The 16,202-nt window shown below is 48.6% G+C and overlaps 1 protein-coding gene across 1 annotated transcript; it reads left to right on the plus strand.

The window, feature by feature from the left end:
- Positions 1 to 14,023: 14,023 nt before the first annotated feature.
- Positions 14,024 to 15,604, plus strand: LOC126100714 (glucose dehydrogenase [FAD, quinone]-like). Its single transcript, XM_049911333.1, has one exon. It carries the CDS (start codon positions 14,024 to 14,026, stop codon positions 15,602 to 15,604), a length of 1,581 nt encoding a protein of 526 aa, XP_049767290.1.
- Positions 15,605 to 16,202: the final 598 nt, after the last annotated feature.

The following is a 16,202-nucleotide window of genomic DNA, read 5'->3' on the forward strand; positions in this document are numbered from 1 at the left end:
AGTTCTAAGTTCTAGGGGACTGATGACCTCCGATGTTAAGTCCCATAGTGCTCAGAGCCATCTGAACCATTTGAAACCTCGACATAGCCACGCGAATCTTAATATGTGTGTGGTGGTGGGAACATAAAACCAACATTCAGATAAGTTCAGTTACTGAAACAAGAGAAACCCAAACAACATTAATGCTGTTTTCATTAACAGTTGATACGTTAAAATTTGGAACAATATAGTCTATTGGACAAGCAGTCAGTATACAGTGATGAGCGAAAACATTATGACCTCCTCAGTAGCGTGTTGGTGCACGTATGGGAAGCAATGCAGCAGTGATTATGCGTGGTGTGCATTCGACAAGTCCTTAGTAAGTGTATGGCGCCATATGTCTACACATACGGTACACAATTCCCGTAAATTGCACTTCGCTGCTTCGTGGGAGCGTAACTGGCTCCCATAGCGTTGCAGATGTGTTCCGTAGGGTTCATATCAGACGAGTTTGGTGGCCAAGAAGTCAACTTCAGTTCGCTATCGTGCTCCCAAGACCACTGTATCACGAATCTGGTTTGTGAAGGGGGCAGTTATCCTGCTGAAAAATGCCACCGCCTTCGGGGAGGGTATCAAGCGCGAGGACCTGCACGTGGTCCACAATAACGCTCGTGTACTCCAGTCTGTCACGGTGCCTTCGACTCTTACCACAGGTCGGATGGAAGCGCGGGTGAAGGTCTCCCTTAGCATATTACTGCCTTCGCCGTCCGAGGGAGGGTGCATGTTTAGCGCCGTATCCGGACATGACCATCTACCTTATCTAATAAGCAATATGATTCATCCGACCAGGTGACACGTTTCCATAGATTTACGGTCCGGTACCTATGATTCTGTGCAGTCGTACTTGACGATATCGTTGGATCAGCACGGCAGGGCGTAAAGCTCGTCTGCTGCGGAACCCCTCGTTCGAGGATGTGCGTTGGACAGCGTGCTCCGGAGCGCTCGTGGCCGCACCGGCGTTGTGCTCCGTCGCCAGCCGCGGGTCGCCGACCATCCTGCTGCACAGAGCGGGCAGCGACCAGCTTCGCCGACTGCGAGCTGCCGTTCCGAGGCGCTCGGCCGTGACAGTCTGCAGTTTGTCCAAGTTCCTCATGTCAGTGGGTTTCCCCGTTTGCCTCTCGCATCGTCACTAGAATTATTCTCCAGTCACCTCTGCTCAGCTTATACACTTTCCTTACCGCTCCACTTCGTCGCAACGTCACCAAGCGGCGTTCAGTATCGCGAAAGAACAGACGCCATTTTGATCCTGCAACTAGTATGAATCGAGACACACAGGAATTTAAGACGTTAGCTGACAGTGCCTTTGATTTATATCGATGGGGCAAGTTGAAAATCTGTGCCAGACCTGGATTCCAACGCGGGTCTCCTGCTCACTAGGGAGATGCGTTGACCTCTACGCCGTTTGAACAGAGAGGTCACCTCAACTGCACGGACTACCCTAGCGTGCCTTCGGTCAGACGTATATTCTCTATTTATGCCACACAGTACCGATGTAGTGCCCCTCGACCGAGCTCGACCACTTACGGCAATCGGCGAGGTGCCGCGAGAAATGAGGCTAATGAACAGCGGCACTACGTCAATAGCGCTTGGTACAAATCTGACAGGAGGCGCTCCAGGGTAGTCCGAGCAGTTGTGGTGACCACTGTGTCTGGATGGCGTAGTGGTCGGCGTAGTCAGGAGATCCGGGTTCGAAACTCGCTGTGGTACAAATTTTCAACTTGCCTGATTGGTATAAATCGTGCCCAATGGCAGCTAATCCCCTAACGTCTTGATTCATAGCACTCCAGCTCATCAGTGTACGTGCCCACGCCACAGAGTCAGAGATCAATTCTTCTATTTTCTTTTACTGCGAAAATATTAACTATATCAGCTGCACAATTTCTCGTTTTAACTCCTTCTCCGTCACCCGTTGGTGTCCGAACATTGGATTAGGACTTTACTCATGAACGTCTGTTTTCTTCCTGACCACGATCCCCCTAAATAATTCTACAAGTGTATCAGTATTAAAATGCTCAGTGCCACATTTCGTTTTCAGTAGTTTCTCTTCATGCTGTATCTCATTCGCTAAGGCCTGTCCTTGTACTTATGAACTGAGACTGAAAGCGTTTTTCCATTTCAGTAATTACATTTGTGTTGTAGGGAAAACCACACACTTTCTCGTGTCGTTAAGTTGTCTGATCAGGCTAAGCGGGAACACACGCGCCATCTGTTTTCTTACTCATCACTATCTATACAAAGAATTAGTATCAGTACTCACAAAGAACGAAGGGTACTCCGCTGGACGTTGCGAAGTTTTCCTTGACTGAACCAACATTGCCGCTTTAGGAGACCTGATCTAGACTGTATTCCTCCCCTCTTGGAATCTGGAACAGCAGATTTTAATTCATTACAAAATTCTCACACAAGATTGTCTACGAGTCTAATAGACTGCACATTTAACATTTCCGAGCGCAACGAAAAATACAATGTGTGTAGAAAACAGTATATAACGCGAACTTTTTGGCTGTTCCTCAGCTACTGGGAAAGTATGCCGTCTCCTTGCTGCGGTTGCGGTTTTGGCGCTATCTTGCAATCGTGTTGCACGCGAATGTTTGCGAAAGATAACCGAAACAGCCTCCAAACCTTTCTCTTTCATTTCTTCCCGTATCCCTTATCGATCTGAAGAAAATGATCGGACGAACATTGCCGCAATTCTGGTAACTGTTCCCAAACTAACATAAACTTGGCTGCGGTGTAAAAGGGCGCTCCTTCCGCCTATTGTACAACTTAGTAACAAAAGTTGTTAACCATCTGCCCGTGGACAACTTGACTTTTACGCGGTAATGTTGTTGTGGTAGTCTCTGAAGATCATAACGATGCTACACTGTACGTGTATACATCTGTACTTCGTCTAGGGACCTAATTGCATCAGTCGAGAAACAAAAAGAAGTTTTAAAAGGTGGTAAAGAAATTAGAAACTTGTCAAAGTCTACGGAGTGGAGCACAACGCAACATGGAGTCGTAGATTCACATATCCTGCCCTATCTTTGACATGGCTGTACAATGATGTCACATTAGGTACAGGAGAACAGCCTTGGTTGAGTCATAAGCTGTTAAAAGATGATTTGGGGGTGATTCAGGGAGACAGCTGTTTTGCAAATCAGTTTGGTCCTACCTGACTTGGAAATACGTTTGTACCTACCTGACTTGTAAATAATGTTGGACCTATTGATTTGCCAAATATTTTTCCAGTTACCTGTTTAGCGTATAACTAGTCTGGCCAATAAGGTAGGGCCTTCGTAACTTACTAATACGTTTCTACCTAACTTGCAGATAAGTTTGGAGTTACCTAACGCGCAAATAAGTTGCTATCTGGCAAATAAGTTTAAATCTACTGTCTGACAAATATGGCTGCGCGGACCTATCTAGGAAATATTTATGGGCGTATACAGCTTCTGCAGAAGTTTGATCTACCACGTTCTTCATGGCACATTAGATGTTGCTGAACACTATATGTTCAAAAATGTATGGACATGTGTGCAATGCAGAACTGACGACTAAATGTCGCGAGAGGCAGACCCGCCAGTATGTAGCAGGAGGCACGGAAAGCTGTGTTTTCAATAGAGAAGCAGCAAAATGGGCTAGTCATTGGGTAGCACTTGATTAAGAAATCCATCAGGGACATTTCAGTGCTTTTAAAGTCTCCCGAGACGATATATGTTACTGTGGAGTGGAAAAGAGAAGGAATGAGACAGCTACAGGAAGACATGGTAGACCTCATTGTGGAGGGTGCTTTTAAAAGTCGTATGTGTCAGCGGAAGGACCATTCGTGAGTTCCAAAGTGCTATCAGCACAATGACTCTGCGTAAGAAGATAAAAACACTGGAATACAGTGGTCGAGCAGCCACACATTTGTGTAGTCGGTGTTAAACGACGCTTGAGGTGGTATACAGAACATCACTGGCCAGTGGGTGACTGGAAACGCTATACTCTGTGGCAGTACAATGGAAGGATTTGGATTTGTCGAATACCTGGAGAATGTTACCTGCTGTCATGTTTAGTGCCAAAAGTGAAGTGCAGTGGAGGTGGTGTTATGGTATGGGATTGTTTTTCGGTTTTAGGGTGTGATCCCCTCATTACGATAGAAAAACAATAAACGCGGAAAGATATAGGAGCACATTTTACAGCATCTTGTGCTGCGCACAGCAGAGGGACAGCTGGGAGACGATGAATGTATCAGCATGACAATGCACTCTGTCACAATGCGTCATCTCTAATGCAATTCTTTCTCGACAGGAACATTGAGAGGTGGCATGAGCCCCCTCTCATATTTCTATCTTACTCTGAGTAATTCGATTTTCCTCTCTAATTGCATGCGGTGAAAAGTTGCTATTCCTTCACACGCGGACTTCCCACGCAGCGTCTCTCGTCGCCCGGGTGGTCCGGTGACAGGCGAGTTCTGCTGAGCTTGAAAGGGTTAAGTCGACGGGTGTGAGGGAGTCGAGTGGATGCTTTCCAGACGCCGACATTGTCATAAGAGCGGGAGCGACACGCCTACAGGGGCCTGAAGGGGCGGCCGGGCTAGAGATTCCGTTACTTCGCAGAAACTTAGTGAAAACACTTTCTGGCGGGCTACCAGCGAGGCGTGGGAATGACTTGTGTTTCCAGGCAGTCTTGGCGGGCAAATTACCGCGTTTTCTGCAAAATCGTAATTGTGATTGGCTTCCTCAGGGCATAGACCCGTGACGTAGCAAAATCGGCGCAGAAATTGGCGCCAAGAATCTCCATTGGTGGAATCGTAGTGCTACGGCAATAGAGTGGAATTTTCTGGTGGTTTTCGAGTTGCTGTTTGGAACGTTTAACCACGGCCACTGTTGTGGGGGCAGGAATGTTCTATGTTCGGTTTGTACGGGTGCTCTTGAGAGAGTCGGCTCTCGCCTTTCGGTCGGTGTAGGTTACAAGACCGAGCTCTCGCTGCTCTGGACAGCCTGCCTTCCGTTGGCTGTCTAATATACTTTTATTTGATTGTAACTGTTTGACGAAGCTGCTGAAGTTTCGACTTCAACGTAACTTTCCGAGTACAGTTGGCAATTGAGCGTTCTGCATACAAGCGGCCTATGTTGTCTGTCTCCAGCAGTTTTGGCTAAAGTTGACTGTATCGGAGTTACTGTGTGACTTCGCTTGTTAAAATCAATCACTGTACCGTTAGTGATTGTGTGACGAGCCTTCTTCGTCTTCCTCAGAGGCGCATTTGTCTTTAGTCTGGAACAACCAGACCAGGATAATTTGTTTCGGGCTATACTCGCGACATTATCATCACCACGACGGGATGTCGAAGCAACCAGCCATCGCTTCCGGTACGCCAGATCGTGTCCTTGCAGTTAAGAAGACAGCTCGGTAACGTATGTCCGCAGCACCGGCTGATCAGGGAATTTTGCTCTGTGACAATCAGAGCTCAGCAGAGCCCACCTGTTCCCGTCTTTTCTTACGTGGTTCTGTCTTGGATGTTCATTGCCTGAGTTCTCACTACTGTAGCAGCAATTAATGTTGGGTCGGCTGGGTTTTCTCTTAAGATTTGAGTTGCAAGGAATTGGCTCCACATACCACTTGGTCATAAACTTCACAAGCTAGTTTATGGACAACTTCACCTTCACAGCATTTATTTGAGTATCCAATTTGACGTATTGCAAATGTTTCATGTGTTTTGTTTATTATTTTGAGTTTAGTCATAATAAATCAAATTGTCATTTTGGACAGAACTTTCATTCTGTGGATCGGTAAAGCAACCCTTTAATTTCTCACTACGTTAATGAAACTTTCCTTTATCAAATTAAAGTATTGCAGGTGCCAAAGTCTTTTCTACTCCACTTGCAGGGTCGATTACAGTCAGTTCGCGTTTCTTCTTAATCCATGTGCCACAGCAAAAGACAGAGTTAGGAAAGGGGTGGGGGGGGGGGGGCTTACAGCATCATTTCCATATGAAGATTCTAGAAGAATTTAGTGTTAAATACACTGCTAGCCCCGGCACCTCGCAACATTATTGAAATGGAGTGGCCTTCCCAGATTCGCGACCCCGACCGACGGAACATCTGTGAGATTAGTCAGAACGTCGACTTCTCCCTAGCGTCCAAAGTCACTTCTTCCTTCGGTTTCTGCTCTTGAAGAGGTAACGGCTGTCATCGCTACATAGATATTTAGATGCTTCATTAAATGGGTCCTCAGCAGAGATCAACCCACAGTAAAGGCGAAGGGCGGACACAGCTCTTATTAACGTCCACTAATAGGTGTCCGGATACTTTTGGTCAGTTAGCGTACTGTCACTTGGGAAGTGGTGTCCTCCGGCGTGCCTGCGTGCACTGACGCCTCGCTCTGGGCCGGCAGTCACGTGGCACGTTCACTTTGGCACACGACGAGCCCGAGGCGCGCTCGCGGTCCTGGCAGCGCGCGCCCGCCGCCTCCGCCGCCGCCTCCGCCTGGCTCGCCGGCGCGAGGTCGCCCGGTGGCTCTTACAGCCCGCCTCCAGCCGCCAGCCGCGCCGGCTCGGGACGCACGCCAGTCGCTCTCCGGCGGCCGCACCTCGCGCCTGCTCCCACTCTCTGGACCCGCGTGCGGCGCCGCTCTGCCGCACTTGCCACTGGCCACAAGGTTAGTCCGCGTCCTGGCCGAGAAGCGCACAGTGCAGTGGGGCGTGTTCCTTGCCGCCCTCGCTTCGCAACTCCGACACACCCCTCCCAACATGTTACGGCACTGTCATTTATCACTCTTAGCGGCTCTGAAAAATTTTGTACCTACAGAGTTTTTCCAATATTTTGACAATTTCGAATTTCATAAATGCCTGCTAAAAACGAGATACAGTGACGGTGGCGCCATCTAGTGGTTGTGCGGAGTGTCAATTTTTATCCGTTATACAGGTCAGAAATGGTCTCGTGCGTTCGCGTGGAGTCCTGCTATTTTCGCTACGACGAATCTGTCGTCCACGCGAAGCGTGCCTTGCCGTTAGCATTTCGCGGTTCAGTCGCGATGTCGAATTTCCTACTCACATAACAACACTGAACGGATTACAAAATTCCGTGCAACTGTCGGGGCATCGAATCGAAAGTCGACCAGTCCTCGGAAAGCCGTTCCAATTCGCGAGAACATCGGACGTGTGCGTAGCAGTTTACGGGCAAACCCTCGTCGTTCGCTACGAACAGTGGGTTCCGACAACACGGCACGACGTGTCACACATCCCCCGACCAGACCCTCCAAGTTCGCCGTGAGGCGTTCGGCAGCCGCGTAGCTTCCAAACGCGCTTCTGTCGAGTGGCCGCCTCGCTCCTGTGATTTAACCGTGCCAGACTTTTACCTGTGGCGTTATTTGAAGGCGAGAATGTACTCCGAGCGGCCGCGAAGCTTACAACTTTTAAAAGATCGAATTCACCATGAAATATCCAGAATTCCTCCAGCAGTTACGAAAGATGTGCTCATAAACTGGGTGAAACCCCTCGAGTATTGTGTAGCCGCGAATGGTCTTCATTTGTCCGATGTAGTATTTCATTAGTAAACTTGAATAAGTGTTGTACTTAGTATAAAATATTCAACTTTGTTTCGCCATTACTTTGTGTGCTATTCAAATTTGTAACCGTCAAAACACTATGAAACGCCCTGTATAACAGTGATGTGCTTCAAACTTATTCCCATTATTGAGAAATCGCTGGTTCCTTTCCTTCGCGCCGGCCGGAGTGGCCGTGCGGTTCTAGGCGCTACAGTCTGGAACCGCGAGACCGCTACGGTCGCAGGTTCGAATCGTGCCTCGGGCATGGATGTGTGTGATGTCCTTAGGTTAGTTAGGTTTAACTAGTTCTAAGTTCTAGGGGACTGATGACCCCAGAAGTCGAGTCCCATAGTGCTCAGAGACATTTGAACCATTTTTGAGCCTTCCCTTCGCGCCTTCCACTCCGCTGCCTTCTGCTTCAGAACGTCATGCATGCAGTTTGTCGAATATCGGTAATAATTTATATCCACAACAATGACAAACTATAATTTAGCTACAAAATTGTCGTAATTGAATTCCCGATCGGAAACCTCTTCTCCTACTACCAGCTCTCCTGTTATCTGACTGAAAAGAACCGTCAGTCCATTGCGAACGTGATCTCGAGAAACCCATTGCCCATTACAGTAGATAATGAAAAGTATAAAAAAAATGTACTGGCCAGAAACTTTAAAACACACTTATCTCATTATTAAAAGTCCTTCAACTGTATATACTAGTGTTTCTGAGCGTTCTTGAACTCCTACGTATTTCAGAGTGAAAGCTCAATCTTCAGGGTTCACAAATTTACGCGCAATGTTCCGCCAAGGCCTGCTAAAGTAACTGCGCCTGCCGAAAGTTACATTTGTATATATATAAAAAAAAACCACGTGGACTTCATTGTAGAGCAAGCTACAGAGCTGTTGAAGACCTGAGTTATACTAATTGGGGAAGTGTTTTTTTGTGAGTGCTTACTGTTTATATATGGGGAGTTGCGTTTCAAATCGATTTAGTACACAGATCTTGACTCTACAGGAAGCGAAAGAAGCGTTTCGCTTCACAATCAAATGAAGTATGTCAAAATTCTCGACGGTAGGACCTAGGTGTTTGTGTTCCAGAATGAGTCATAATTGAAATCATTTCCCACTGCATGAAAATGCTATTTTAATTTTCAAATTTCACTTAATACATTTGAACCAATTCACTTAACAAAATACATTTCGATCCAATCATTTTACATAATATGATTTGAAACGTTCATTTCAATTTTTATTGACTTTTATTGTTGGACCCAGTCCATCACGTAAGAGAATAAAGCTGTTAACATATTGTTGACGGTAGATCGATCTGTTGCAGTCTTGCACTGAGACCTTCATCCTCGCGAAAACTGTCTCAGACATCGTCCTCATGAGTCGGCTTACCAGTTTCAGCTGATGTGGCATCGATGTTTAGTGCCTAAACATAAAACTGCAAAGTATCAACCTATTTCCAGTTGTCTCCAAATCTTGTTTTCAACACTTTATCTGCATCCAGTTTTTTAGCGTCAAGCAATTTTCTCGGTTCATCAGTGGAATTTAGACCGCGCCTTTCTGCGTAATGCTTCCTGTTCCTAGTGGTTTTGGAGTTGTAGTTTTCATCATATATGAGAGTCCGCCAACTTGTACCACTTTGTTCGGTTCACTTTAAACTTTATTTTTTGCTTTCTCCACGTAGAATACTGCTATGCTTTCACACTTGAATTTGTCTTCTTTGTGATTAGAACACCATTCAAAATTACTTAGATGTGGATCTGGGTTGAAGTACCTGAAAGGAAATACGTCTGGTCACGTCATAACTTCTGATACTAAAGTTCAGTCCAAGTACAAGAACACGTCTTTATGCAATGTTTCCAACGCGAATAACACATCAATGAACATACATTAAAAATTTCACTGAAAATGCTCATTCGTTAAATACGTCGCGTGTTATTACTTACTTAGCTTCCTTTTCACGTTGTCTTTTAGTTTTTGCAGCTGTAATTCTTATTCTACTTTCTTTAGATCGCTCTCCCACAGATACAGCAAATAGCCCTCCACTGTGATCGAAAGTGCACAGTGACGCAGTCAACACCACACTGTGAGCTGCAAGATGAAAATAGCGGAAACAGCCAACAAAAGAGCGGGCCAATGGCGCAGGCTGGGAGCCTTGCCCTGAACGTAATACGTTATGACCTGTTAGTCGCGGTGTGTATAATACAATTTGATCCGATTTGTGTTTTTCAGTACTACACTACTATGGGAAAAAAGCGAAATGACCCGACTCAACAGCGTTAAAGAGCATCAGACTGTATCCCCCGCATGTGTGAGGCACTGAGTTGTCCTAAAAGGTGCGGCGCGCCCAGAGTCCTGACCTCGGCCCAGTGGGACGCCCTTGGAATGATTCAGGACGCCTGCTTCGCTCCTGACCACAGCGGCCACTGTCTTCCCTCGTTTCACTACTGAGTTGCCTGGCGTTTAACTGCAAACATTCAGACATCTCAGTTCTGCCATGAGAGAATTAATCCCTTAGTTACCTCTTTTTTTATCCTTCACCACTGTTGTGTTACGCGGTCACTCATAAGATCAGTTTTGTTGTTGTTATTAACTGCCGTTCAAAAGTTGCCAGTTTCAATTCATCGCCCTTCCCGTACGTCAACGTACCACAACTATATGTATTGCTAGTCGAATATAGAATTGTTGCAGTGAAATTTTAATGCTTTGTCCTAGAAATCATCTACTAATTATTACAATACTTTCGTTGTCTGCAGGGAAACTTTAAATATGTGAATATAACTTGGAGCATATCTTCTGATCTCGATGCACATACGAGTTACTTTGTGGGGAAAAGTGTGATGTAGGGATCGGACACACATTGCAGTGTATGTAAGCATAATTCGATAAAACATGAGGAAATTGCAGCAAAACCTTGTACATATATGGCTAACCGTGTAGGGGAAAAAACTGGGCTGTAAAGAGACATAGAAGCAGCAGTCTGGTGGGAAGAATATGCCACATAAAAATATTCGAAAATGGTGATACATTATAGTCTTTGTAACTAGGCTGACTGCCCGCATCTCGTGGTCGTGCGGTAGCGTTCTCGCTTCCCACGCCCGGGTTCCCGGGTTCGATTCCCGGCGGGGTCAGGGATTTTCTCTGCCTCGTGATGGCTGGGTGTTGTGTGCTGTCCTTAGGTTAGTTAGGTTTAAGTAGTTCTAAGTTCTAGGGGACTTATGACCACAGCAGTTGAGTCCCATAGTGCTCAGAGCCATTTGAACCATTTGAGCCAACTAGGCTGACTGATCACAGTCCCGAGGGCAATTCACTGCCGGGCGTGAGGAGACCGATGATGTAAAATGATAACGACGAATATTAAAGTCGAATCCCTAACATTCGTGTACCTATGCTGGTCGCTAACAGTCCTGATGACAGCTGACTTGTTGACAGTATATAAATACTATAAAAGATTTCGTGATATGGACAGTGTTAAAGATTTGAATTAAATTACTTGTATACTGTATTCATACTTCAAAACCTGTAAATGGAGTGACTTTGTATTTATATTGTAGGCAGATTTCATTCCTTTTCGTTTTCGTAACCTGGTAACGAAAGGTAATCAGCTGGCATACACAATGAGAAACTGTGAACCTGAAATGAAACCTTGTGGAAACGCTTTTGGTAGTTAACGTGTCGAACACCTGTTAGAATTGGCCAGTGCCACATAATCTTGTCCCTGCAGAAGACTTTGTAGTCAGGGCAGCCACAGTCTGGATATACCATTTTGAAGATAAAACCGCTTCAGCTGTAAGTACTTTCTTTACAAACACGACCAGTTTCGCAACATTTAGCTGCATCATCAGGTGGAATAAAATCAACTCGTGCTCTGATCAGAAGAGAGAATGGGATGACGTAGCTTTCATAGTCAGTAATTTTCGCTAAGTAGTGGATGTCGAATATAAAACAGCCTGAAACAATATGGATGATCCAGCGATACGTTCCTATGATACCTGCTGAGCTATCAGGTCCCCGTGTACTGAAAAAGTGATCAAAAACCGACTGTACATGATCTACGGACTGTGTAAAATTAAGCAGCACCGGATCTTTCTTACCTAAACAGCCAGATTGGCAGAAAGCAACCCCTTGCAAAGCCAGATGCCAAAAGGCTGCACTTAGTACCGCGCGTTTGCTTTCTGCCGATTGAACTGTTCAGCTACATGAAGAACCACTGCTAGTTAATTTTACATAATCCCACGGATGATCACGTACGGTCGTTCTTTGATCACTTTTTCGGTATATGGAGACACGTTAACTCAGCAGTTATCACAGAATCGTATGGCGGGGGCGTTCTGTGTTGTTTCATGCTGTTTTATAATTGACGTCCGCAACTCATCGGAATTTGCTAACTGGACGCTGGATCATATCATGCCTTAGTTTTACTGATGAGAGCGTGACTTGATTGTAACACATCCGACGACGCAGCTAAAGGCTACAAAACCGGTCGTGTATACAGGGTGTTACAAAAAGGTACGGCCCAACTTTCAGGAAACATTCCTCACACACAAAGATAGAAAATATGTTATGTGGACATGTGTCCGGAAACGCTTACTTTCCATGTTAGAGCTCATTTTATTACTTCTCTTCAACTGACATTAATCATGGAATGGAAACACACAGCAACAGAACGTACCAGCGTGACTTCAAACACTTTGTTCCAGGAAATGTTCAAAATGTCCTGCGTTAGCGAGGATACATGTATCCACCCTCGGTCGCATGGAATCCCTGATGCGCTGATGCATCTCTCGAGAATGGCGTACTGTATCACAGCCGTCCACTATACGAGCACGGAGAGTCTCTACATTTGGTACCGGGGTTGCGTAGACAAGAGCTTTCAAATGCCCCCATAAATGAAAGTCAAGAGGGTTGAGGTCAGGAGAGCGTGCAGGCCACGGAATTGGTCCGCCTCTACCAATCCATCGGTCACCGAATCTGTTGTTGAGAAGCGTACGAACACTTCGACTGAAATGTGCAGGAGCTCCATCGTGCATGAACCACATGTTGTGTCGTACTCGTAAAGGGACATGTTGTAGCAGCACAGGTAGAGTATCCCGTATGAAATCAAGATAACGTGCTCCATTGAGCGTTGGTGGAAGAACATGGGGCCCAATCGAGACATCACCAACAATGCCTGCCCAAACGTTCACTGAAAATCTGTGTTGATGACGTGATTGCACAATTGCGTGCGGATTCTCGTCAGCCGACACATGTCGATTGGGAAAATTTACAATTTGATCACGTTGGAACGAAGCCTCATCCGTAAACAGAACATTTGCACTGAAATCGGATAAACCGTTCGCAGAAGTGTACCCGTGGAGGCCAGTCAGCTGCTGATAGTGCCTGCACATGCTGTACACGGTACGGAAACAACTGGTTCTCCCGTAGGACTCTCCATACAGTGACGTGGTCAACGTTACCTTGTACAGCAGCAACTTCTCTGACGCTGACATTAGGGTTATCATCAACTGCACGAAGAATTGCCTCGTCCATTGCAGGTGTCCTCGTCGTTCTAGGTCTTCCCGATTCGTGAGTCATAGGCTGGAATATTCCGTGCTCCCTAAGACGCCGATCAATTGCTTCGAACGTCTTCCTGTCGGGACACCTTCGTTCTGGAAATCTGTCTCGATACAAACATACCGCGCCACGGCTATTGCCCCGTGCTAATCCATACATCAAATGGGCATCTGCCAACTCCGCATTTGTAAACATTGCACTGACTGCAAAACCGCGTTCGTGATGAACACTAACCTGTTGATGCTACGTACTGATGTGCTTGATGCTAGTACTGTAGAGCAACGAGTCGCATGTCAACACAAGCACTGAAGTCATTACCTTCCTTCAATTGGGCCAACTGGCGGTGAATCGAGGAAGTACAGTACATACTGACGAAACTAAAATGAGCTCTAACATGGAAATTAAGGGTTTCTGGACACATGTCCACGTAACATCTTTTCTTTATTTGTGTGTGAGGAATGTTGCCTGGAAGTTTGGCCGTACCTTTTTGTAAGACCCTGTATAAAGAAAGTACTTCGAGCTGAAGCAGTTTTATCTTGGAAACAACGATCTCGCCTAGTGCTGAGCTGAGACGTTTGTGTCCGGTGACCGCAGCAGTGGCGTCAGCCATGAGTGGTGCGGCGCGAGGCGCCGGCTTCACTGCGCGGCGCATCTTCATCACGGCGCAGCTGGGGCTCGTCGCGGCCGCCGTCTTCGAGCTGGCGGTGCGCCACCTGCGGCCCGAGCTGTACGCGCAGCGGCCGCGCGACCTGGCCGACCTGGGCCGCCGGCTGGCGCCCGAGTACGACTTCGTGGTGGTGGGCGGCGGGTCGGCGGGCGCCGTGCTGGCCAGCCGGCTGAGCGAGGCGCCGCGCTGGCGCGTGCTGCTGCTGGAGGCGGGCGGCCGCGGGCCCGCGCTCGCCGACGTGCCCGCCATGGGCGCCACGCTGCCGCGCTCCGCCGCCGACTGGCAGTTCCGCGCCGAGCCGTCGCCGGCCTTCTGCCGCGCCATGGACGCCGGCCGCTGCCACTGGCCGCAGGGCCGCGCGCTCGGCGGCACCAGCCTGCTCAACGGCATGCTGTACGTGCGCGGCAACCGGCGCGACTACGACGGCTGGGCGGCGGCGGGCAACGCCGGCTGGTCCTACGACGAGGTGCTGCCCTACTTCAAGAAGTCGGAGGACGCGCGGCCGGCGCGGCTGCGCGCCGACGCGCGCCACCACGCCACCGGCGGCTACCTCACCGTCGACGAGTACCGCTACCGCACGCCGATGGCGGACGCGCTGCTCGCCGCCGGCCGCGAGCTGGGCTACGACGTCGTCGACTACAACGGCGAGACGCAGTACGGGTTCGCGCGTTTCGCGGGCACCGTCCGCGACGGCTTCCGCTGCAGCACGGCCAAGGCCTTCCTGGAGCCCGCCGCCGACAGGCCCAACCTCGACATCAGCATGCACTCCCTCGTCGAGAGACTGCTGGTGGACCCCCAGTCCAAAAACGCCACGCACGTCGTGTTCACCAAGGGCGGTCGCCGCTACACGGTCCGCGCCACCAAAGAGATCGTCGTCTCCGCCGGCGCCGTAAACTCGCCCAAGCTGCTCATGCTGTCCGGCATAGGCCCGAAGGAGCACCTCGACGAAATGGGCATCTCCCCGGTCGTAGCGGATCTGCGGGTGGGAGACAACCTACAAGATCAAATCGCACTGGGCGGGCTCCTCTATCTCGTCGAGTTTCCGGTTTCTCTAGTCGTTCCGCGCCAGCTCAACACCGAGAATATCTTTGACTTCCTGCTCCGTAACGAGGGCCCACTCATGACGACTGGAATCGCAGAGACCCTCGCCTTCGTCAACACCGAGTACTCAAACGATACGTCGTACCCCGAGGTGGCGCTGTACCTCTCGGCTGTGCCGGAGACCGTCGACGGCGGCGTCTACGTCAAGGGACTGTTCGGCCTCAGCGACGAGTTCTACAGCGCCGTCTACGAACCGGTGCTCTACCGCGACGGTTTCACCGCGCTGGCCACACTCATGCACCCCAAGAGCAGGGGAACCGTCCGGCTGAGGGACGCCGATCCCAGTTCCCCACCGCGTATCTTCCCCAACTACCTCGCACACCCGGACGACGTCCGGACGCTGGTCGCGGCGGCGAAGTTCGGCGGCAGGCTGAGCGCCACGGAGACGATGCAGAAGCTGGGCTCCCACGTCAACCCGTACCCGTTCCCGGCCTGCAAGCACCTCAAGCTGATGTCTGACGAGTACCTGGAGTGCGCGCTGCGCCAGCACACCGTGTCCCTGTGGCACTTCGGCGGCACGTGCAAGATGGGCCCGGACTCCGACCCCGCCGCCGTGGTCGACCCGCAGCTCAGGGTGCGCGGCGTGAACGGCCTGCGGGTCGCCGACTCCTCCGTGCTGCCGGTGCTGCCCACCGCCAACACCAACGCTCCGACCATCATGGTGGCAGAGAAAGCCTCCGACATGATACGAGACCACTGGATCACTCCTGACGATCTCTTTGGGTAGACGGTGCGGACAAATAATTTTCTTCACACGTATGAACTGATTAAACGAACAAGACACTGTTTCCATCTCGTCTGTTTATTACTTTATCTGCAAACTTTTATCGAACCCGTACACGAGATTGTCCAGTTCTGGACTCACAGGTTATTCTGAAGTGCGACAGTTGTGTGGAAATCAGTTTCACACTCTTAACCCATTTAAAATATTAGAGTCATTGTACGTCGATGCACCAACAGTTACTATCTATGGGAAATGAGCAACGAGCTCCGCTCGTCTTGTCATTATACTGCTATGGACTAGATTAATCCTCAGTTGGTCCTAGAATTTTTTTTCTATCGCCTATCATTTGTTTCGCTTCCGGTACTCATATTCTAATGTTACAGACGTGGAGTTTGTTCACAGTGCACTTTGAACTGCAGGCTCCCAGTAAACGGGTCGATGTTGGACGAACGCAAGGTCACAGCACTTCCTGTAGGACATTGACTAGTAAACCACTGTGGAAACGAAACTTCGCGATAAGGACAGCGTCACAATGCTTCCCGATACATCCTGTCTCTTTGTGTATTCATCTACCATGTCAGATGTTGAGAACCGAAATTTT

The sequence above is a fragment of the Schistocerca cancellata genome, chromosome 9 (genome assembly GCF_023864275.1).
Source record: "Schistocerca cancellata isolate TAMUIC-IGC-003103 chromosome 9, iqSchCanc2.1, whole genome shotgun sequence".
Classification (NCBI taxonomy): domain Eukaryota; kingdom Metazoa; phylum Arthropoda; class Insecta; order Orthoptera; family Acrididae; genus Schistocerca; species Schistocerca cancellata.

Excerpts from the sequence above, each read along its gene's own strand:
- LOC126100714 (XM_049911333.1), top strand. The coding sequence starts at position 14,024 with ATGGGCGCCACGCTGCCGCGCTCCGCCGCCGACTGGCAGTTCCGCGCC.